Source organism: Chaetodon auriga, chromosome 23 (genome assembly GCF_051107435.1).
Source record: "Chaetodon auriga isolate fChaAug3 chromosome 23, fChaAug3.hap1, whole genome shotgun sequence".
Taxonomy (NCBI): domain Eukaryota; kingdom Metazoa; phylum Chordata; class Actinopteri; order Chaetodontiformes; family Chaetodontidae; genus Chaetodon; species Chaetodon auriga.
In genome coordinates, this window is record NC_135096.1 from 683899 (window position 1) to 707965 (window position 24067).

The following is a 24067-nucleotide window of genomic DNA, read 5'->3' on the forward strand; positions in this document are numbered from 1 at the left end:
ATACAGTCTGATGGAGTTACATTTACACAATTTCTCTCACATCTGCAGTCAATTTCTTGTGTGTATGTATTTATATTGTTATATTTTGTACTTATTTTTAGTAGATGTGTCAAACACCAACCTCACCACAACAAATTCCTTGTATGTGTAAAATCATACTTGGCAATAAAGCTTTTTCTGATTCTGATTCTTCTTCTGATTTCAATTTCACTTACAATTTCAACTGATTCTAAATCATGTTAATTAACTATTTGGATTGTAATTGTGATGGTTTCTGCGGAGCAGTGAGTGTGTATTTGAGTGCTGCTTGCACATTCAGGCGGTCTGCAATACTTTGCCACGCTTCCTCTCGTTGTGGCAGTGTTGCCTTTTTTTAATTTGGTCCTTCACCTCCTCGTAAGCCTCCATGAGGATTTCTGCCTCCGACGGGGAAAAGTACGCCGCTCTAGTTGCCATGGTGAATCGGTGAATCTGTGATCGATGGCGGGGTCTATTTGAGGAAGCCGTGTGCACATACTTATCCAGGATAGGTTTCAGCTGGCTTGATGGATCCGTGTCTGCTCATCCTGGCTTGGTCTTTGTCACAAACTCCAAGGCGGAGCACTCCTGTCCGCAGGAGAGCAGAGCAGGAGATGCATGTGAGCACCTCCCACTGTCCCTCCCACTCTACAAATAGAGGCCCAGTAGAGGCCTTCCCCCCTTTTTCCCTTTGTCTCCAGATTGTGTGTGCGTGTGTACTGGTGGTGCTCACCTTGCCATGCGTATTTGACCTCAGTTCATTGTAAGTACATCCAAACCTATTTTAATGCATTAAGTTTAAGTAAGTTAAGAATTGTAACATGCCTAATCGTTTGGTTTGATCTGTTTATGGATCACGAATTTATAAGATGGATTGTATTCTAATTTAATGGTACTTTAGTTATATGTAGCAGGCATGAGTTACTTGTTTCCTTTCTTTCTTTTATTCCTATAGAACCATGGCTCGGTGACACCACCTCTCAACCCAAGCATTAAAATCATAATAAACAAGTATTAAGTCCAGGCAATTCTGCATCCTTGTGGTTTGTGTGGCTCCAGTCTGAACCTTATAACCAACAAAGTTGGTCCTTCGAGCCGGAACCTGACCCCGGATACTGAGCCACACTCCACATGTCCACATAGAATGTCTGATTCAGCTGACTCAAAGACTGTTGGCATTAACCCGGTTGATGGGCTGATCACTGATGAAGCGCAGGCTTCTCCTGAATTTATGGATGAAGACCAAGGTGGACAAGACATAACCCAGCCTAACATGGATAAGGCTTCCCTTGTATTGTCTCAAACAACACCTCGGCCATCCTCATCCACTCACCACATAGAGCCTGCCCTTCCATCTGAACCATCAATTCCCCTTTTGCCATCAGTATCCTACACAATCCCTGAGAACCCACTCACAGAGCCCAGCGTCCCAGAGAGACCCAGGAGGGATAGACGCCCCCCTGACTATTATGGAGTTCATGCACTGCCACAACGAACATCTATAAAGTCCCATGGCCCACGCAGTGGTGCTCATAGCAAGATGACTGGTTCTAAATCAGTTGCCAGTCTCCCCCCCGCCTCTCAAATTAGTCGACTTTCCAGAGGCAGCAATACTTCAGTCTTGAGTGGTCTCCAAGCCAGCCTCCTTGATGTAAAGAAGAGGAGAGACGAGCTGGAGGAGTTAAAAAGACAACAAAGGGAGGATGAGGAGCTTGATACAAAATGTGCACTGATAGACAAGGAAGCCAGAGACGCTCAACAAAGACAACAGGAAGCACAAACGAAGAGGGAGAAAATGGTCAGACAGGTTGCAACAAATCGACGCATCCGCATTAAGGAGCGAGAGCTTGAGGCAGCCCAGCTTGTTTCAAGTTTTATCAGAGAGAACCTCTCGGATGATCACCCTGCTGCAGCTTCGGCACCAACATTATCATCTCTCCAAGACCAAGCTTCGGCTTCCTTTTATGATCTCCCTCCCTCCAGAATATTATCTCCTGCCCCTGTAAACATGAGATATGATGAGTCTCAAGCTGGTTCAACACCCCCACTATCACAAATTGGCTATTCCAATGCCCCTATGTATCAACCTTTGCAGCAAATCCTACTACCTGCCCAGGCTCCAACCTCTACTGTTCAGTCCTATGCCCCCCCTCTGCCTGCTGACGCCATATTACCGTCCCTCTCTAGTCACCATGTACCTGTAACTCTCAGCATGGTCCAAACCTCTAGTCAAATCCCATCTAGGCATGCACCTGTAACTTTAAGCTCAGTCCAAGTCCCCAATCAATTTGCATCCATGCTTGGCCCTGTGCAGCCCACCTTCACTGGGAGTTTACCACCGATGCAGATATCATCCCAGCCTCCATGTCCTGTGCACTCGCAACCCCCCAATGTTACGGATCTGGTCCTGGCCTCAGCCTATGGGATACCAAAGCCCTCACTCCCTGTGTTCAAGAGTGGTCGAGAAAGTGATTTTGCTCTGTTAAAAATGGCCTTAGATAACCTCCTTGACAGCCACACCCATCTTACTGAGCAATTCAAATACCAGATCCTCCTAGAACATCTGAAACATCCAGGAGCCCACAAATTGGCCAAATCTTGCATGCATGATATGAGACCATATTCCACTGCCCTACAAGCGCTGCAGGAGAAGTATGGTCAACCAAGGCTGTTAGTCCAGAGTGAGATTGGTTCAATATTGAATTCTCCTGTTATTCGTATTGGTGATGTTGAGGCCTTCGATGATTTCTCTCTCTCCGTCCATGCTCTGGTGGGAATGTTGCTGACACTAGAGGGCCCTACAGGATCTGAACTAAGATGTGGCTCTCATGTGGATAAACTCCTCAGTAAACTCCCTGTACAGTACAGAGACGGATTCATTGAGCACTGTATTAACCGAGGCATTCTCACTGGACAGGCAACCAAAACTTATTCCCTCCTCGACCTCTCAACCTGGCTACAGGTAAAATCAAGGGCCAAACGCATCTCAGAGAGAGCTGTGGAGTTTCACAAGCAAGAAAAACAGCAAACTGGAAAACGCCAGCCCTCCAGACCAGTCTCCTCGGTCTACCTGTCGTCAACATCTGATAAGAATAGCACATCGAGAGCGCACTCCAAGGAGAAGGTAAACACCAATTCTATTATTAAACCTAAACCCTACTGTCCCTACTGTAATATCCGAGACCACTTCCTTGGTTCATGTGCAGAGTTTAAGAGACTCTCCGTATCTGACATTGAAAAATGGATCGGTGAGAAAGAGAGATGCGCTAACTGTGGGAGAACACACAAAATGGATAAATGCACCTTGAAAGGGCCATGTAACATATGTAAAGAGATTCACTTAACCATTCTCCATGATCTCCATATACCTAAATCAGCCACTGTGATGTTTGCATCTTCCCCCTCTGAGCTCCTCTATGTTGACCAACCTAATCGTTCTCGTAAAGTAATGCTGAAGGTTGTGAATGTACTCATACACAACGGGGAGAAAACCCTTAAAACTCATGCAGTTCTTGATGATGGTGCAGACAGGTCTATCCTGCTCCCCCAAGCTGTCCAAAATTTGGGCCTTGCCACTCAGCCTGAAACCATTTCCCTATGCACAGTAAGACAAGACATAGTGCAGTTGGATGGGGCATCTGTGTCCTTCGAAATTTCCCCTCTTGACCAGCCAAATGAAAGACATGTTATTAATCAAGCCTTCACCGCCGAGAACCTTGGTCTGTCTCAACACACATACCCTCTGAAGCAATTACAAGAGCAATATCACCATCTTAGGGGGATCCCATTACAGCCCATGGATCGTGCACGTCCCCTGGTTCTCATTGGCTCAGACTATGCCCATCTAATCACCGCCACAGAAGAGATACAGATGGGGCCCCCTGGTGGTCCACTAGCGGTACACACCAGGCTTGGATGGGCTCTCCAGGGGCCAGCTAACTTAATCCAAACCAAGCAAACCCTTTCCTTCTCCCTCACCTGTTTTAAAAGTGAACTGCTCAGGAATGTTGAAAGATTGTGGCAAATTGACACTTTACCCTATGTAAATGAGAAGACAGCCACAAGATCAAAACAGGATAAATTGGCCCTTGATCTTCTCAATTCTAAGACAGTGAGGATAAACATAGATGGTGTAATGCGTTATGCCACTCCATTGCTTAGAGCCCCTACTATGCCTGTCCTTAGAGCCCCTAAGGAAGCTGTCCTGCCCCGTCTCTGTGCCACAGAAAGACGCTTATCCAAGGATCCCAAACTGGCTGAAAAATATCAAGAGGAACTAGATAAGCTGGTGCAGTCTGGCTATGTTTGTCAAATCCCCAGTGAGCAGATAGCCCAACCAAAGGAAATCTGGTATTTCCCACATCACATTGTTGAACACAATAACAAGCATAGGGTTGTATTTGACTGCTCCTTTGAGTATATGGGACAAAATCTCAACAGATGTCTTCTGCCTGGCCCTACACTCGGCCCTTCTCTGCTGGGGGTTCTTCTCCGTTTCCGCCAACATCCCATTGCAATCTGTGGAGATATTAAAGCTATGTTTCATCAGGTGCGCCTTCTGAATGATGACAAGTCTTTATTGCGCTTTATATGGAGAGGAATGCAGGTGGATCAGGAGCCGAGTGTGTATGAATGGCAAGTGTTGCCCTTTGGAACAACCTGTAGTCCATGCTGCGCCATCTACGCAGTCAACAGACATGTTCAAGATCATTGTGAAGGAAATGAGGAGGTTCTACACTCTGTCCAACAATGTTTCTATGTTGATAACTGTCTCCAAAGTTTCCCATCCTCCCACCAGGCTAAGTCACTTATTGATAAGATGCGCCCTCTGCTGACTACTGGTGGCTTCGACATCAGACAATGGGCTAGTAATGATCCAGCTGTCATAAACCATCTCCCACCAGATGCAAAGTCAAAAACAAGTGAGTTGTGGCTCTCAGGAAATGGAGACCCCAAAGAACTGACATTAGGTCTCCAATGGAACTGCCTGACAGACATGCTGAGCTACAAAACCAAATCGATCACCTATAATCAACCTACAATGAGGAATATATACAGAGTGCTGGCAAGTCAATATGATCCTCTGGGCTATCTGACTCCCTTTACAACCAGAGCAAAGATCCTGGTACAAGACCTATGGAAACAGGAGAGAGGATGGGATAACATCATTAAATCAGATAACTTGTTGAAGCAATGGCAAGCATGGGAGCTGGAACTGGAAAATCTCCCTGACATCCACTTCCCTCGCTGTTATCTGCCCACCTGCATTAACCTAGCCACATCAGAATCCCATATGCATGTGTTCTGTGATGCTTCAGAGCGCATCTATGGTGCAGTTGCCTACTTACGGTTTAAGGATAAACTTGAACACATCCATGTTAGCTTCATCATGGCCAGGTCTCGCATAGCCCCAAAACGTCAACTCTCTATCCCTCGTCTTGAGCTATGTGCGGCTCTAGCAGGTGCTCAGCTAGCTCATCTCCTCAGTTCTGAGCTCAATATTCCCCAACAGTCTGTGACACTCTGGACTGATTCAACAACAGTCTTGTCATGGTTGACCTCGGACTCCTGCCGTTACAAGGTGTTTGTTGGGACCAGAATAGCTGAGATTCAGACCCTGACTGACACAAGTAGCTGGAGGTATGTTGATTCAAAGAATAACCCAGCAGATGATCTTACACGGGGCAAAACTCTCCTAGAGCTCTCTCAACAACATAGATGGGGTCAGGGCCCACCATTCCTCCTGTTAAACGCCACCTGCTGGCCAATCAGTCCACTTGTACTGGCTGAACCAGAACCAGTTGAGGAGATCAGGAAATCGATGTTCTGTGGAACAACAATGTCAAATGATACAAAGCTTCTGGATCTGAAGAGGTATAACAGCTGGGATGACTTAATAAAGGAAACAAAGACGATGCTTTATGGGGCGGCGGACCACAGTTCAAACATAGCCCAATGGTACATCGACTCAGAGAGGCACCTCCTGCAAAGAGCGCAATCAGAGTGTTTCCCTGAGGAGATAAAGGCCCTTAAAGGTGACAAATCTATTCCAAGGAATAGCAAACTACTCCCCCTGTCTCCTGAATATGACCGTGAACTCAGCCTTATACGAGTAGGAGGTCGACTCCAAAGAGCAGAGACCCTTGACCACGACACTATTCACCCAATTGTCTTAGATCCCAGACATCATGTCACCAGACTCATTATAAAGCATTATGATGAGAAACTACTGCACCCAGGCCCTGAGCGTGTCCTGGGAGAAATGAGACGGAGGTACTGGGTTCTGCGTGGCCGGCAAGCCATTCGCCAGCATCAACATCAATGTCAAGACTGTCAGAAATGGAGAGCCAAACCAGTTATTCCCAAAATGGCCGATCTTCCTCCAGCCTGCCTTAGATTGTCAAAGCCCCCATTCTGGTCCACAGGCGTGGACTGTTTCGGGCCTTTCACAGTGAAAATTGGCCGCCGCACAGAGAAAAGATGGGGCATACTCTTTAAATGTTTAACAACACGCTGTGTACATCTCGAGCTGCTGGACGGTATGGATGCAGATACATTTCTGATGGCCTTCAGAAGATTTGTCTCACGCAGGGGAAAACCCTTTGAACTCCTCTCTGATTGTGGAACAAATTTCAAAGCAGGAGAGACAGAGCTAAGAAATGCTTTCCAGGCAATGGCATCGGATTTGAAGCAAAAATTAGCCCACACACAGGTCAGATTCCAATTCAATCCTCCATCTGCCCCACATTTTGGTGGAAGCTGGGAACGTGAAATAAGATCAGTTAAATCGGCCCTCTATGTTGCATTGGGAAAGCAAACAACAACAGACACAGTCCTGCACACAGTGCTGGTTGAAGTTGAAGGTATCCTTAATTCAAAGCCACTTGGATATGTCTCCTCTGACCTTGCCGATCCAGACCCAGTAACACCAAATATGTTGCTGATGGGACGGCTTGACTCCTCCCTTCCTCAGGCAATCTACTGCTCGAGTGAACTCCTTGGCCGAAGGACATGGCGTCACAGCCAGATATTGGCAGATAATTTCTGGACAGCATTCATTCGCTATTATCTCCCTACTCTACAAACCAGGCAAAAATGGAAATCTGACAAGGAAAACTTGGATTCAGGTCAGGTTGTAATGATTGTTGACCCCCAGTATCCTCGAGCATCATGGCCCATTGGGAGGATAACTGAGGTATACCCTGGGAAAGATGGAAAGGTTCGCAGTGCCAAGGTCAGTATTCGAGGACGAGAATACTTACGACCTGTTGCCAGACTAATCCCACTTCCTGAGATCACTGATTGAAGTGAACGAACGTATTTGCTGCACAAATCCGGGGGCGGCTGTCACAAACTCCAAGGCGGAGCACTCCTGTCCGCAGGAGAGCAGAGCAGGAGATGCATGTGAGCACCTCCCACTGTCCCTCCCACTCTACAAATAGAGGCCCAGTAGAGGCCTTCCCCCCTTTTTCCCTTTGTCTCCAGATTGTGTGTGCGTGTGTACTGGTGGTGCTCACCTTGCCATGCGTATTTGACCTCAGTTCATTGTAAGTACATCCAAACCTATTTTAATGCATTAAGTTTAAGTAAGTTAAGAATTGTAACATGCCTAATCGTTTGGTTTGATCTGTTTATGGATCACGAATTTATAAGATGGATTGTATTCTAATTTAATGGTACTTTAGTTATATGTAGCAGGCATGAGTTACTTGTTTCCTTTCTTTCTTTTATTCCTATAGAACCATGGCTCGGTGACACCACCTCTCAACCCAAGCATTAAAATCATAATAAACAAGTATTAAGTCCAGGCAATTCTGCATCCTTGTGGTTTGTGTGGCTCCAGTCTGAACCTTATAACCAACAGTCTTTGTGCAACCGATCAAGCCTGGACGCTCATGTTTTGGATTGGTTGAACTCAGCTCAGTCACTTATGGATGGATGGATGTCTTAATCCTACTTTTGTGCAACGGGCCCCTGCTGGCAGAAGCTGAGATTTGTTGTTGTCATCCGGATTATGGGATGGAAAAGCACGAGCAGCTGAGATTTTCCTCAGATGTGATGAAGTTCTTTTACAAATGTCAGATTGACAAACTGATCAGAGGCTCATGTTGAAGTCGTTGATTGTACGACCAGATGTAAAACACAGGAACAGTAGGAACAAAGCAGCAACACTCATCCAGTGAAACTTAAAGCCATGAGTTTGTTTGTGGTGGTGCATGCTGGGAAGCGTCCCCGACAATGTCCACTCACACAAACTGCAGTTTATCGTCTCATATGTACTTCAGCATGTTTTTGTTTCCAGACTACAGTAAAAATCAGTGATTTTAGTCTCTTCATAACTAAAAAATGTTCATTGAATTATTGGATTGTTTCACTTTTTCAGTTGTGTTTGATAAAACAAGAGAATAACTTGATTTGATCACAGTAACTAACACTCAGTTAAAGTGATCTCAGGTTTTAAAGCTCACTAAAGACACTTCCTGCAGCCCAGGTGAACACGCCCTCAGCTGGTAGTGATCTGAGGTCAACATGTATTTTATCTTTATTTGCTCAATAAAACATGAACTTGATAACTGATATCAGTGTCAGTCAGATGTGATTAAAGTTTAACTCTCTCAGGCCTCTCTGGCTGTTTGGACTTTACTTTCATTCTCTCTGGATGTTGTGGAACAGATTGTTTTCTCTGTCTCAGCCTCCAGCTGAAGGTAAAGAATCAACTCTGAAATGTTTTACTTGTTAGCACAAGCTGTCGTTAGCTTAGCTTCAGCACAAACGGCATCGATCTGCAGCTCCGTCCATCGTTTCTCCAAACTCAAATTTAACTGTGAACTCTGGACGAAGGAGGTGAAAGCAGCTCCGTTAAAAACATCGGCCATGTTGTGTGGATGTTTGTGAGTGTAAACGCTGGAATAAGAGCAGAAGCAGAGCGAGTTGATTCTCAATAGTTGATGTGGAGACAGCAGCAAGGAGCATTCAGAGGGCTGTGAGGAGCTGAAACCTTTTATTTCTCAATTCAATCTGTAACTATGTCCCTAATGAGCTGTCAGAGCTCTGAACTCTCCTCCAACAGCAACGAGTGTCGCTGCTTTTTCTCACTTTGTGCTTCAATGTGATCAAGAATCAAATCAAAGATTCCCCTTTTAATATGACCTGAGAGGGCTTGATTGAGACAGGCTTTTATTTTGAAAGGATTCTCAGTGGTGGAAAGAAACTAATTTACTCAAGTACTGCAGTTAAGTACAGTCTAGAAGTACTTGTATTTTGTCTGATTATTTCTACTCCATAAATATTTGACTTTTACTTCATTTTGTGACTTTTCAAATTAAGACTTTAAATCAAAACAAATGATCAGTTCGTTAAACTTCCAAAAAGTCGATAAAACAGCTAAAAGTTGCTCCACGTCAACCAACTCCAAAAAAAGTACTCATTACCCATCAGTGATACAATAATCCAGTAATCTAACTGTTCAAGGAGCCGTTCTGATGGACTTTGTTCTCACAGGTGAAATCTAATATTTGTTGCTGCCACATTAGTTTGTGTGAAGTGAAGCTTCATTTTTGATCTCAGTTTAATCATCACGCTGCCTCTATGGACCTTGGCTCCTTATCAAGGTTCAACGTTCAGCTTCATTGTCTTTATAACAGGATTGACCAATGAAATGCAGTTACAGCTCCTCCAAGATTTGACATGAGAATAAAACACTGAAACAGAGCAAAGTTTCAAAAAATATCACAAAAGAAATAAAAAGGAAAACTAAACTAGATTTACAGGAAGATACAGTACATATATATACATACACATGTACACAGATAATCATGTACTGTGTGCAGTATGAGTGTAATATACAAGTTATACTGCAAAACCTGAGACAGTGGGAATGAGGGCAGTGCAAAGGTGATGGTGGTTTTGTGCAAAAGAAGAAGAACAGAGCAGAATAATTCAATGAAAAATCCACGAATGCAGTAAAATGTCAGGAACAATTCTCAATGTGAAACCTGTCGAACGTGTCGAGCTGAGGTCCATCACAATCATATGGAGACACTTTGTCACAGTCGGTCCACTTTTACGTCACGACCACTTTGTTAATCACAAGGATCGTTCAGGCGTAAAGAAACTTTCAGTCATGTTGAATTCACTGAATATTCCACAAACTGAAGCTTCCTGTCAGATTCAGTCAGTGTGTGTCAGTGGATGTCAACGGTTGTCCAGGCATCAAGTGTGCGTTCACTTCACTGCAGCTTCATGACGCCATCTAGTGGACTGATAGAAGTACAGCAGCTCGGCCTCACACTGCTGTCTGACTGCATTCAGCTGACACTGATGTGAAAGACGAGATAACAGCCAATCAGAGGAGGAGCAGCTGATATTTGGACAGGAGAAACCATGAAAGGATGATTTCAGCTGATGTGCACATGAATGATTTGTGTTTCCTCTCCAGATCAAAGTGTGTGTGAGTTGACGTGAGTTCAGCAGCATGAATCGGTGTGAGGACAGAGAGGAGGGAGTCCGTCCCTCTAAAACTAGTCTGTGTGGGGACGATGACGGCCAGACCGAAGCTCAGAGGTGAGACCAGGATCTCTGACTGTCCAGGACTTGTCTCCATGTCAGAGCACTCGAATCTCTCCACCATCATTATTCACACTCAAAGCTCTGTGTGTGTTGTGTTGAAGGCCAGAGCAGCAGGACCCACCAGACTCTGCTGGACGTGGACCTGGACCTGGACCTGAACCTGGACCTGGACCTGGACCTGGACCTGGACCCAGCTGCGTGTCCTTCAGGAGTGACCAGTCAATGGATGACTTCATTAATTTTAAACAGCAACATGTCTCTGACAGACAGTAAGTCGTTCTCAGTGTTAAACTCGTGTTGGACAATTTGACCTGAAATGTCCATATGTCCTCCTCATGTTGTCCACTGCTGATGTTTGTCCTCATTAAATCCAGTCTGACCAGTTGTCCTTCTAATGTCCATGTTGTCCTAGAATGATGATGAAGGTTAGAGCTAAATTAGTGTTAAAGGACATTTGTCCAGTCTGTCCCTAAACAGCACTGACATGTCCACATGTGGACACTGAAAGCTGAGGATAATATGAGGCTTCAGCACAAATCCAGTGGGGACCTTCCAAAGTCTCTTTACCATCAAACTTACTCTTTGAACGTTGGACTAAAATGCTTCACCCACCATCGTCTCTGAATAACAGTCAGGATATTTGTGCTGAGTCTCGTGATGCAAACGTTAGAAAACAGACCAACAGAGTCGGTGCTGATGGACTCCACAGTTTAGTTTGTTGTCTGTCAGTCACAGTAAAATCTGCTCAGAAATCAGTCCGTTGAGTCCTGCTTTGGTCCAAGATTTGATGGACAAATGAAGCGATGATCCACAGACTGAAATCATTCAGCTTCATGTTTGATTGAACTTTGGTGTGTTGATCCTTTTCTTGTTGATAGCTGCTAGTTTCTCCAGCAGCTTCTGAGTCTGAGGAAGAAAAAGTCCATTTCCATCCCTGGTGGTCTTCCTCTGTGTCTGACAGGATCGATGGGAGACCAACCTCTGATGGACCTGGACCTGGACCTGGGCCTGGACCTGGTCCTGGACCTGGACCTGGACCCAGCTGCGTGTCCTTCATGAGTGACCAGTCAATGGATGACTTCATTAATTTTAAACAGCAACATGTCTCTGACAGACAGTAAGTCGTTCTCAGTGTTAAACTCGTGTTGGACAATTTGACCTGACATGTCCATATGTCCTCCTCATGTTGTCCACTGCTGACATTTGTCCTTATTAAATCCAGTCTGACCAGTTGTCCTTCTAATGTCCATGTTGTCCTAGAATGATGATGAAGGTTAGAGCTAGATTAGTGTTAAAGGACATTTGTCCAGTCTGTCCCTAAACAGCACTGACATGTCCACATGTGGACACTGAAAGCTGAGCAGCTTCTGAGTCTGAAGAAGATAAAGTGAATTTCCATCCCTGGTGGTCTTTCTCTGTGTCTGACAGGATCTATGGGAGACCAGCCTCTGCTGGACCTGGACCTGGACCTGGATATGGACCCAGCTGTGTGTCCTTGAAGAGTGAACGGTCGATGGGTCGCCTCTTTGATTTTAAAGGAGATCGACCGTCTGCTGCAAAGAGGTAATACTGTTAATAACATTAATATCATACAGATTCTTGTTTGAACTGTTATTTATCCAGAGAAGTTTTTTCAACCTGTTTGTTTATTTTCAGCATCGTTCTTCTTCTCATTCGTTTGTATCCTCACATGTGGAAGCTGCCCAGTATAACCAGTCTTCAACTCTTGACTCCAGTTGAACATTTCCTCCACACACACCTTCTGACTGATGACTGCATGAGCATAAAACAGTGACTTGATTGAGGCTAACAGATGCTAAAGAAGGCTAACCCTGATTCCACTGAGTTCCTCCATCAAATCAACATGTTGTGGTTTTCAGTCATGTGACAACACAAACGCAAACATGTCAGTGATAACAGCTGGACTGAGATCAGCTGCTGTGAAACACAGAATGAAGACACAGAGAGTCTGAGGAAACACACCGTCTGTTTGTGATTGATGCTGCTGATGGATTCACAAAGTCAAGAACAACATTGACGGCGGCATCATGGCGCCTCACATCAGGCTGGAGTTATGTGTCTGTGAAGACGTCTGATGCAGAGAAGGGTGTTATGGGTAACTAAAGGCTGCAGGAGCTCAGAGAGGACACAAAGCTCAAATATGTGTGGTGTGTCAAACAAGTGGACAAGAACAAATACATGTTGTCCAAGAATAAAAGAAAGAGCCATAACAACTTCCATGAGCAACAGCTGCACCTGTTTCCTTCATGTAGTCCAGAGAAGAACGTTCCAGCTTTCATTTGAAACACAGCTGGATGTGAAATCACCCTCAGCTTTGCTTTGATCCAGTATTCTCTGCTTCTCTCTTTGCTTTTCTCATGTTTCACTCACTTTATTGTGACTCACTGCCAATTTGTGCTGGACAGGTAGCATCCAGTTAGCTTGTGTGAGCTGTGTGATGCTGTCCAGTAAAGTGAAAGCTGCACAGAAATGCAGACTGGACTGTTGATTCACGGTGGGATCAGCAGTACGAGCAACACTTTAATGTCAGTGGAAACCATCTGATTCAATGTTGGAATCAACACTTCAGCTCAAAGGACCTTCAACTTGTGTTTGTCTCTGTGTGGACGGACGAGATGTGACCTAATTCTTCATGATTCCTCCACAGAGTCCACCAGGAGAGCTCAGAGGGTCCCAGTGGTCAGTCTGTCCAGCAGCATCAAACTCACCTGGACTCCATATTTATGGTCCGTACATGTACAACAGCTGCTTTCACATCTGTTCTGTTCACAATAATCTCCACGCTGCACTTTTTAGACCAGTGGACCGTCAGTCTGTCCAACATGGATCTGATGTTTGCTTCCATGATTTCACTTTGTGTCATTCATATCATCTTCTGTTCCAGCTGCTGGAGGAGAACATTGTCTCTTTTGTGAGGAACGAGCTGAAAAGGATCAAGACGGTTCTGAGTTCAGATGAGTCACAATGCTTAGAGAGTCAGGGGGAGGATGAGGATGATGATGCAGAGCAGAGGAGGAGCAGCAGAGAGGCATTTCTGAAGATCACGCTGCACTTCCTGAGGAGAATGGAGGAGGAGGAGCTGGCTGAGCGTCTGCAGAGCAGTAAGAGGATTTCTCTAAAGGTTTAACTGCTGGATCAGTGGAACATTCACTGATGTCTCAACAGATGGACCAAAATATGTTCAGACAAGGACATTAAATTCTCATCTGAACTTTATCAATCACTTAATGATTTATTTGTTGTGTCTTCATTCAGAACATCTTGCCTCAGTTTGTCAGCGTAAACTTAAATCTAACCTGAAGGAGAAGTTCCAGTGTGTGTTTGAGGGGATCGCTAAAGCAGGAAAGCGGACCCTCCTGAATCAGATCTACACAGAGCTCTTCATCACAGATGGAGGGACTGGACAGGTCAATGATGAACATGAGGTCAGACAGATTGAAACAGCATCCAAGAAACCGCACTTACCAGAAACCACAATCAGACAAGAAAACATCTTTAAACCACCTGGACGAGATGAACCAATCAGAACAGTGATGACAAAGGGAGTGGCTGGCATTGGGAAAACAGTCTTAACACAGAAGTTCACTCTGGACTGGGCTGAAGACAAAGCCCACCAGGACATACAGTTCATGTTTCCGTTCACTTTCAGAGAGCTGAATGTGCTGAAAGAGAAAAAGTTCAGCTTGGTGGAACTTGTTCATCACTTCTTTCCTGAAACCAAAGAAGCAGGAATCTGCAGGTTTGAAGAGTTCAGGGTTTTGTTCATCCTTGACGGTCTGGATGAGTGTCGACTTCCTCTGGACTTCCACAACAATGAGATCCTAACTGATGTTACAAAGTCCACCTCAGTGGATGTGCTGCTGACAAACCTCATCAGGAGGAACCTGCTTCCCTCTGCTCGCCTCTGGATAACCACCCGACCTGCAGCAGCCAATCAGATCCCTCCTGAGTGTGTTGACATGGTGACAGAGGTCAGAGGGTTCACTGATGAACAGAAGGAGGAGTACTTCAGGAAGAGGTTCAGAGACAAGGAGCAGGCCAACAGAATCATCTCCCACATCAAGACATCACGAAGCCTCCACATCATGTGCCACATCCCGGTCTTCTGCTGGATCACTGCTACAGTTCTAGAGGATGTGATGAAGACCAGAGAGGAAGGAGAGCTGCCCAAGACCCTGACTCAGATGTACATCCACTTCCTGGTGGTTCAGTCCAAAGTGAAGAACATGAAGTATGATGGAGGAGCTGAGTCAGATCCACAGTGGACTCCAGAGACCAGGGAGATGATTGAGATCCTGGGAAAACTGGCTTTTGAGCAGCTGCAGAAAGGAAACCTGATCTTCTATGAATCAGACCTGACAGAGTGTGGCATCGATATCAGAGCAGCCTCAGTGTACTCAGGAGTGTTCACACAGATCTTCAAAGAGGAGAGAGGACTGTACCAGGACAAGGTGTTCTGCTTTGTCCATCTGAGTGTTCAGGAGTTTCTGGCTGCTCTTCACGTCCATCTGACCTTCATCAAGTCTGGAGTCAATCTGCTGTCAGAAGAACAAAGAACCTACCATGACTCTGCAGAGACACACCTCCACCAGAGTGCTGTGGACAAGGCCTCACAGAGTCCAAATGGACACCTGGACCTGTTCCTCCGATTCCTCCTGGGTCTGTCACTGCAGACCAATCAGACTCTCCTACGAGGCCTGCTGACACAGACAGGAAGTTGCTCACAAACCAGTCAGGTAACAGTCGAGTACATCAAGAAGAAGATTGAAGAGACACCTTCTGCAGAGAAAAGCATCAATCTGTTCCACTGTCTGAATGAACTGAATGATTGTTCTCTGGTGGATCGGATCCAACAGTCTCTGAGTTCAGGAAGACTCTCCACAGATAAACTGTCTCCTGCTCAGTGGTCAGCTCTGGTCTTCATCTTACTGTCATCAGAAAAACATCTGGACACGTTTGACCTGAAGAAATTCTCTGCTTCAGAGGAGGCTCTTCAGAAGCTGCTGCCAGTGGTCAAAGCATCCAACAAAGCTCTGTAAGTTCAGAGACATTGAAGTTTCTTCATCAATAAATACTCTGATATCTAACTTACTGTTTGCTTCCTTCCTGTGTCTCTTCAGACTGAGTGGCTGTAACCTCTCAGAGAGAAGCTGTGAAGTTCTGTCCTCAGTCCTCAGATCTCAGTCCTCCAGTCTGAGAGAGCTGGACCTGAGTAACAACAACCTGCAGGATTCAGGAGTGAAGCTGCTGTCTGCTGGACTGGAGAGTCCACACTGTGCACTGGAAACTCTCAGGTCAGATCAAGTTCCTGTTTGTACTGACAAGCATAGACGCTGTATTACGTGTAGCTCTGGAGGATGAACTCAGAAGATTCATCAGTTGTTCTATTAGCTGCAGTACCAGCAGTGTCAAATGAAACTGACAGTAAATCAGGACCAAACATAAAACCAGAATCCAAAGTGGTCTCTAGATTCTGTACCTTCATCATTCTTTTAGTGTGTTGAAGATCTGCTGTGTTAGATTTAAAGTGTTAATGTGACCTGAAGCAAACAGAGACAAAATGATTGATTACCAGCTAAATGCAAGAAGGTTCCCGTGGCTGAAAACAACATGAAACATCAGGTTTTTCTGCTGTGGTCACATGGCTTTGAACGTCTGGCTCAGCAGGTCTGCAGACAGAACGTATTCCCTCAGCTGAGAGTCTGGATCCTCATAGAGAAAACCGTGAGGAGAAGAATTAAAGTTCAGTCTGAAAATGTGAACAGAACCTCGTCTGGAGCAGGTCAGGTGTGCAGTATCAGTCACCACACAGATCTAACCAGGTTAAGAGAGAGACGCCTTCATAACACTGAAAACTGTTCTCGGCTCAACAGACCTGCTGACCATTGGTCTCTGTTTGGAGTTCAGCCCTCTGGTTGTTTTTCGCTTGTTTGCTTTGTAAAACAAACAGCCGGCGGTGCTCATACGGTGGATTGTGAGCTGTAGTTTTCCCGGGAAACACACCGACCTCTTGGCTGTCACAGTCCCTGTTACTACCCGGCCTGAGTGCGGAATCCTGACCACAACCAATCCTCAGATCAGTTCAATGATCATCCCTCCCACCTGGCCTGGTGCTGCTCCACCCTTTGCTGACGGAGTGTCTCTGGGCTGGACAAAGTGGACAGGCCAGAGTCTACAGCACCACCTGCCGCCAGCTGCCCCTCCACATGCACCGAACCTGGAAAAATCACTGATGTGGCAGGGCAGGGTTTGTTTGACCAGAGAGAGAGAGGACTCATCAGGGAAGATGGAGACTGCAGGGTCCATCCAATGGCTGGACAGACTGCTGTTGGCAGGTGCTGGTCCAGTCTCAGAGCTGGGTCTGGGTCCAGCTCGCCAGAGAATGAAGCAAAGTGGTGCTTGATGTGTGTGGCCATCAGGAGGGATTGTGACAGCCTCAACCACAGACACAACCAGAGCTCCACAGAACACAGCCTCTATGGCTGACTCAAACTGTTCCTCTGAATATATCACACAACTCTGAGCTTTCAGTCAGTGGAACACCAGCACAGCTGTGTTCTTACAGACATGAGGACAATGAATGGACGTCTGCGTGGACTGAGAGACGCTCAGTGAATTGTTTCCTACCAGCTCAGTGAACTTCTAGCCTGAAACTTCAGTGTCACTCACAAAGATAGGAAGTTTGTGTTTCAGTCTCTCAGACTCTGAAACTTCACTGCTGAAAATATCTGAAGTATATTCAGATTATCTGTTTGCACAAAACCTTTTCAAACATGGAAAATATTTCTACAGCTAAACTTTCATTTGTGAGATTTTTTAAATCAAACTCACACATTCAGATTCGTGCATACTATTTTTACACATGCACACAAAAGACGATGTTCGACTGAATGCTGTGAAATTATTTCTGAACATCATTTCACAAAAACTCAAAATATCAATGAGCCTCATTTTCTCCCAGATTCATTTTTTATATCATGTGATGTTGGTTTCTGGATGTCTGTTTATTCCTGATTCAGTGATGATTTATTGTCACATCTACAACATGTTTATGATGGAACAGCAAAGATTTGTACACATGCTGAGAAGAGACTCAACATTTGGAAATAAATGTTTTTCTTCTTCTTCTTCTTTAGACTGAGTGGCTGTAACTTCTCAGAGAGAAGCTGTGAAGTTCTGTCCTCAGCCCTCAGATGTCAGTCCTCCAGTCTGAGAGAGCTGGACCTGAGTAACAACAACCTGCAGGATTCAGGAGTGAAGCTGCTGTCTGCTGGACTGGAGAGTCCACACTGTGCACTGGAAACTCTCAGGTCAGATCAAGTTACTGTTTGTACTGACAAGCATAGAGGCTGTATCACGTGTAGCTCTGGAGGATGAACTACGATGTAAGTTTGACAAAACAGCTTTCTCTGTTCACTGAGGTTTCCTTCATCAGCCTCTGTGCAGATTCCAAAAGAAGAGATGTTTGGTTCATCAAAACTGTTCCTGCAAATAAGACAAGAGAGACATGCTGACAGAATCAGAATCAGAATCAGAAAAAGCTTTATTGCCAAGAATGCTTTTACACATACGAGGAATTTTTTCTGGTGAAATTGGTGCATGACACATCTACTAAAATATGACACATCTACTAAAATAAGAGCATAAAAAATAACAATTTAAATATATATACAGAAGTCTGTTATTGTTAGAAACACAGTACTGTTTTTCAGAAAGAAGTCCCAGTTGAGCGTTAATGTAACGCATAGAGTTATATTTATATCACTCAATGTGACAGAATGAGTCCGAGGTGGAATGTGAAGAGTGTCAGGGGGGGTTCCGGGCCTTGTTGGTAAGGCTGACAGCAGACGGGAAAAAACTGTTCTTGTGGCGTGAGGTTTTGGTCCTGATGGACCGCAGCCTCCTGCCAGAGGGGAGTGGCTCAAAGAGTTTGTGTCCGGGGTGAGAGGGATCAGCCACAATCTTTTCTGCACGCCTCAGGGTCCTGGAGGCGTACAGGTCCTGAAGAGATGGTAGATTGCAGCCAATCACCTTCTCTGCAGACCGAATGACACGCTGCAGTCTGCCCTTGTCCTTGGCGGTGGCAGCAGCGTACCAGATGGTGATGGAGGAGGTGAGGATGGACTCGATGATGGCTGTGTAGAAGTGCACCATCATTGTCTTTGGCAGGCTGAATTTCTTCAGCTGCCGTAGGAAGTACATCCTCTGCTGTGCTTTCCTGATGAGGGAGCTGATGTTCGGCTCCCACTTGAGGTCCTGGGAGATGATAGTTCCCAGGAAGCGGAAAGACTCCACAGTGTCAATAGTGGAGTCACAGAGGGTGATGGGGGCGGGTGAGGCTGAGTTCTTCCTGTAGTCCACAACCATCTCCACTGTCTTTAGAGCATTTAGCTCCAGGTTGTTCTGATTGCACCAGGTCACCAGATGGTCAACCTCCCACCTGTAGGCGGACTCGTCGCCATCAGAGATGAGTCCGATGAGGGTGGTGTCGTCCGCAAACTTCAGGAGCTTGACAGACTGGTGACTGGAGGTGCAGCTGTTCGTGTACAGGGAGAAGAGCAGAGGAGAAAGAACACAGCCCTGGGGGGATCCGGTGCTGATGGTCTTAGCGTCGGAGAGGTGTTTCCCCAGCTTCACGCACTGTTTCCTGTCAGACAGGAAGTCTGTGATCCACCTGCAGGTGGAGTCAGGCACGCTCAGCTGGGAGAGCTTCTCCTGAAGCAGAGTTGGGACGATGGTGTTGAAGGCAGAACTGAAATCCACAAACAGGATCCTAGCGTAGGTTCCTGCGGAGTCCAGGTGCTGGAGGATGAAGTGGAGGGCCAAGTTGACTGCATCGTCTACAGACCTGTTGGCTCTGTAGGCAAACTGCAGGGGGTCCAGGAGAGGGTCAGTGATGTCTCTGATGTGTGAGAGCACAAGGCGCTCAAAGGACTTCATGACCACAGAGGTCAGGGCGACGGGTCTGAAGTCATTAAGTCCTGTGGTCCTTGGCAGAAAAGCTACGAGCCGATGATAAATACCAATAAACTCATCAGTTGTTATTTATCATCGGCTACGAGCCGATGATAAATACCAATAAACTCATCAGTTGTTCTATTAGCTGCAGTACTAGCAGTGTCAAATGAAACTGACAGTAAATCAGGACCAAACATAAAACCAGAATCCAAAGTGGTCTCTAGATTCTGTACCTTCATCATTCTTTTAGTGTGTTGAAGATCTGCTGTGTCAGATTTAAAGTGTTAATGTGACCTGAAGCAGACAAAATGATTGATTACCAGCTAAATGCAAGAAGGTTCCCGTGGCTGAAAACAACATGAAACATCAGGTTTTTCTGCTGTGGTCACATGGCTTTGAACGTCTGGCTCAGCAGGTCTGCAGACAGAACGTATTCCCTCAGCTGAGAGTCTGGATCCTCAAAGAGAAAACCATCAGGAGAAGAATTAAAGTTCAGTCTGAAACTGTGAACAGAACCTCGTCTGGAGCAGGTCAGGTGTGCAGTATCAGTCACCACACAGATCTAACCAGGTTAAGAGAGAGAGACGCCTTCATAAGACTGAAAACTGTTCTCAGCTCAACAGACCTGCTAACCATTGGTCCACACTGTGCACTGGAAACTCTCAGGTCAGATCAAGTTACTGTTTGTTGTTGAAGTGTTCGCGTCTTTCTTGAACCTCAGAAGTCCACACGTTTGACACATACACACATTGACTGGCAGCTTTTTTCTCTCAGTGTTCCTTTTATTAATGAAGTCTGCCTGAGATGGAAATCCTCCTTTAGGTTTTCTTATGTGACTTGTGACATGTGATTAGTGGATGTCCCTTTATTCCTGATTCAGTCATGATTAATTACCACAAAGGTGTCGCTGAGGACCTTCAAGAAGTGAAGTGTCGAGTGTGAAGTCATTGACCTAAAACACAGAAACTGTTGAGAATTATTATGTGTTGTAAATCCTCCCCCGTTCAGCCTATCAGATCTCTGCATTTTGAGAGCAATGATTTGACGGACACAGCAGGACCCTCAGATGATCTTCCATGTGTGTTGTTCTGTGTGTTTTCAGGCTGTCAGACTGTCTGATCACAGAGGAAGGCTGTGCTTCTCTGGCCTCAGCTCTGAGATCCAACCCCTCCCATCTGAGAGAGCTGGACCTGAGCTACAATCATCCAGGAGACTCAGGAGTGAAGCTGCTGTCTGCTGGACTGGAGGATCCTCACTGCAGACTGGACACTCTCAGGTATGAAGAGGCTGCTGCAGCCACAGTCAGTCAGTGTGAAAGAGGAGGAAGAGCTGGAAACATGTTGTCTGTCTTTTTGGTTGATGGTGGATGTGAGTGAGACATGAACAATCACACATGTAGGAAACCTTTGTCCTTTGATCACAACATAAACACTGGTTGAACATGAAAAGGACATATTTGTGTTGGAGGTCTCAAGGAGAACATCTCCAGGAACAAACACGATAATGACCTGTTGGTCATAATTCATGCAGTTTGGACAGATCTCTGCATGGAAAAAGAACTGTCTGTCAGTTTGACAAATGTCCTTTTTGTCCTCAAAAGACATAAAAACAAGCTTCCAATAAGTCCAGAGCAGTTCTATTTAGTTCAATCTGCTGGAACCTGAGAACCACAGGACAGAGCAGGACTTTTGAGGTGCTTCATTCAGGTGTTTTTCTCAAAATGTTGGACTGTTCCTTCATCAGTGGAGAACAATTGGACTGAACATGGTCTTCACAGCAAACATGGCTTGTAAATATTTCCATGTGCAGACATCAAGTGGCTCTTCTTGTTCTGGTGAACTTCAGGAAGTTTGATTTCCACACAACAGAGTCATGATGACTTGTTTCAGATATTGAATTTATTGACAGTATTCACACTTCTAATGAACACATGAAGCATGGTCACATATGGGACACGACGAGGAGAACCGTGTCCAGTAATCAATGATTAAAGCTCTATTGGTTTGTTCAGTGAAGACAAAGTCAGACTGATTATTGATCATCACAGGTGGGAGAGCAAGAGAGCGATCAATGAGTGAAGCAGCTTAGAATAGAAGTCAGCAACAGATTGAAATGAGGAAATGAGCTGATGAAGGCAGATTTAATGATGAGAGAGAATTAGTGTCGCTGTCAGTGTCCGAGCAGAGCTGAAGAGGTTTAGGGGCAGCAGGGAGAAGCAGGCCGGATCAACATGTTGTGTTTGTATGAGAGTGATGTAATGCCCATGTTTACATGCTGAAAGAGGACGTGCTGCTCTGACCCCCCTCCTCCTTTCAGGGTGGAGCCTGCTGGAGTCCGATGGTTGAGACCAGGTCTGAGGAAGTGTAAGTGTGTCTTTAATTTGACTGATGAAAACAAAGCAGAGCACATTCAGCCATCTTCAAACTGTGACATCACTCATTCACATCTCTGATGTCATCATCAAACTGTCCATCAATCAACAGATGATGGATCAATAACTGCAGCTGTTTTCTTCTTCTTCTCTCCATCAGATTCCTGTGAACTCAAACTGGACACAAACACAGTGAACAGAAACATCAAACTGTCTGACAACAACAGGACGATGACACATGTGGAGGAGGATCAGTCATATCCTGATCATCCAGACAGGTTTGACTGGTGGCCTCAGTTGCTGTGTGGAACTGGTCTGACTGGTCGCTGTTACTGGGAGGTCGAGTGTAGAGGAAGAGTTGATGTATCAGTGAGTTACAGAAGAATCAGAAGGAAAGGAGACAGTGAAGAGTGTGTGTTTGGAGAGAATGATCAGTCCTGGAGTCTGTGCTGCTCTGACTATGATGGTTACTTTGTCTGGCACAATAACAGAGCAATACCCATCTCCTTCTCCTCCTCCTCCTCCTCCTCCTCCTCCTCTGTCTCTCACAGAGTAGGAGTGTATGTGGACTGTCCTGCTGGCACTCTGTCCTTCTACAGAGTCTCCTCTGACTCACTGATCCACCTCCACACCTTCAACACCACATTCACTGAACCTCTTTATCCTGGCTTTGGGTTCTGGTTCAGGTCCTGGTCTGGTTCCTCAGTGTCTCTGTGTCCTCTGTAGGAGGGAGAGTCTCCTCCTGTTAGAGAAACACTGCTGAACAGATCAGTTGAGTCTGTGCAGGATCTCAGTCACATCAGTCTTTCAGGTTATTGGAATAAATTGATCAATGAACTTTGTTGAAAATGATTGAAAAGATTCCTCATTTACTTTGTGAACTTCTTCCACTTCCAGTCCTTTAAAGATGGAAGCTGTGATCATTAAACTGTGGAAACACTGTTGACTTGAACCTTCAGCTGTGTGCTGATTTCAATTCTGGATCTTGTTCCAATCAAAGCTGAATGTTGCTGTGAGTGTTTGTTGTGTCTCTCAGATCAGGACTAGAGGTCCACCGATACATTTTTTTCAGGGCTGATACGGATTATTAGAAATCAAGGAGACCAATAACCGTTAAAATATCAGATATCACCTTGATTGCTTCACTTCATGTTGTGTTTTCATGGTTCATTTTACTCAACAACATCGAGCTGAACCAAGAACCAAGAGCGAGCACAAACTAATTCCTGATGGCTGATAACACTTGAACTGTTTGTTGACCTATTAAGACATGAAGAAGGAGACAGCAACCTTCAAAATCCAAGACAAGTGACCACAGCGAGAGCAGCACAGGTTTCCCTCAACACCAGAGACAACCTGAGGGTCGTGGACCTCGTTAGCTGACGTCCACTTCATTCAAACAACTTTATTACCACCAACAAGTCTTCAGTTTGACCAGCAGAGGTTTTTGGTGTCTGATAACATGTCGTGATACTGTTTGTGACTCAAACTTTGATTTGGAGTCAAGTTTCATCTTTGAAAGCAGGAAAAACAAGTTTGGAAATCATTGTTAAACAAATCTGTCAAAGACTTTTAGAAAAGTCTTCAAACTTCAACGATACGTGAGAAACAACCGAAAAGAAGAAAACTTTTTTTTTTACTTTATTGTGTCAGTACAGTATACGACATTCCGACAATACACATCCTGTTATTTAAATAACTTGACACAATATTTAGTTTTTTGTTATCTTTCACCTGTGTGGCACAGTCAAACATAACCTTTCATAACTTAAAATACATATACACAAATACCCCTAAAGTAAGCAAAAAATAAATAAAAAATAAGTGCTGTAATTCTCAGAATCCAAAATAAATATTCTTCATCCTTTCGAAGGCCATTAAAACCTATTCCCAACCATAAAGTGTGTTTATTAAATTGGCCCAATTTCCCAAACATCTGTTCTATTATGTGTATGACTTCTGACTAGGGCTGGGCGATACGGCTGAAAACTGTATCACGATATAAGTGTTTTATATCGGTCGATATCGCTAATTATTGATATTTTTTATGACCAATTTAAAATAAGGACCAGGAGAAAAATACATTAAATTTAAACATTTTTATTTAAATGTAACCTTCCTCTGATTATA

General features: G+C 45.0%; 2 protein-coding genes across 2 annotated transcripts in view; both read left to right on the forward strand.

Moving 5' to 3' along the window:
• The first annotated feature begins 10492 nt into the window (after positions 1-10492).
• Positions 10493-24067, forward strand: part of LOC143315969 (uncharacterized) — an 84807-nt gene continuing 71232 nt past the window's right edge. The window contains exons 1-8 of the mRNA XM_076723596.1: positions 10493-10581; positions 10689-10856; positions 11549-11704; positions 12016-12135; positions 13256-13334; positions 13493-13709; positions 13864-15643; positions 15729-15902. Coding sequence (XP_076579711.1) covers positions 10493-10581; positions 10689-10856; positions 11549-11704; positions 12016-12135; positions 13256-13334; positions 13493-13709; positions 13864-15643; positions 15729-15902 — 2783 coding nt within the window. The remainder of the gene's footprint in view (positions 10582-10688; positions 10857-11548; positions 11705-12015; positions 12136-13255; positions 13335-13492; positions 13710-13863; positions 15644-15728; positions 15903-24067) is intronic.
• On the forward strand, positions 16694-22885 carry LOC143315939 (neoverrucotoxin subunit alpha-like). Its single transcript, XM_076723541.1, has 4 exons — positions 16694-16764; positions 20669-20842; positions 21883-21929; positions 22098-22885. The coding sequence occupies exons 1-4, from the start codon at positions 16694-16696 to the stop codon at positions 22661-22663; spliced, it is 858 nt and encodes a 285-aa protein (XP_076579656.1). The 3' UTR covers positions 22664-22885.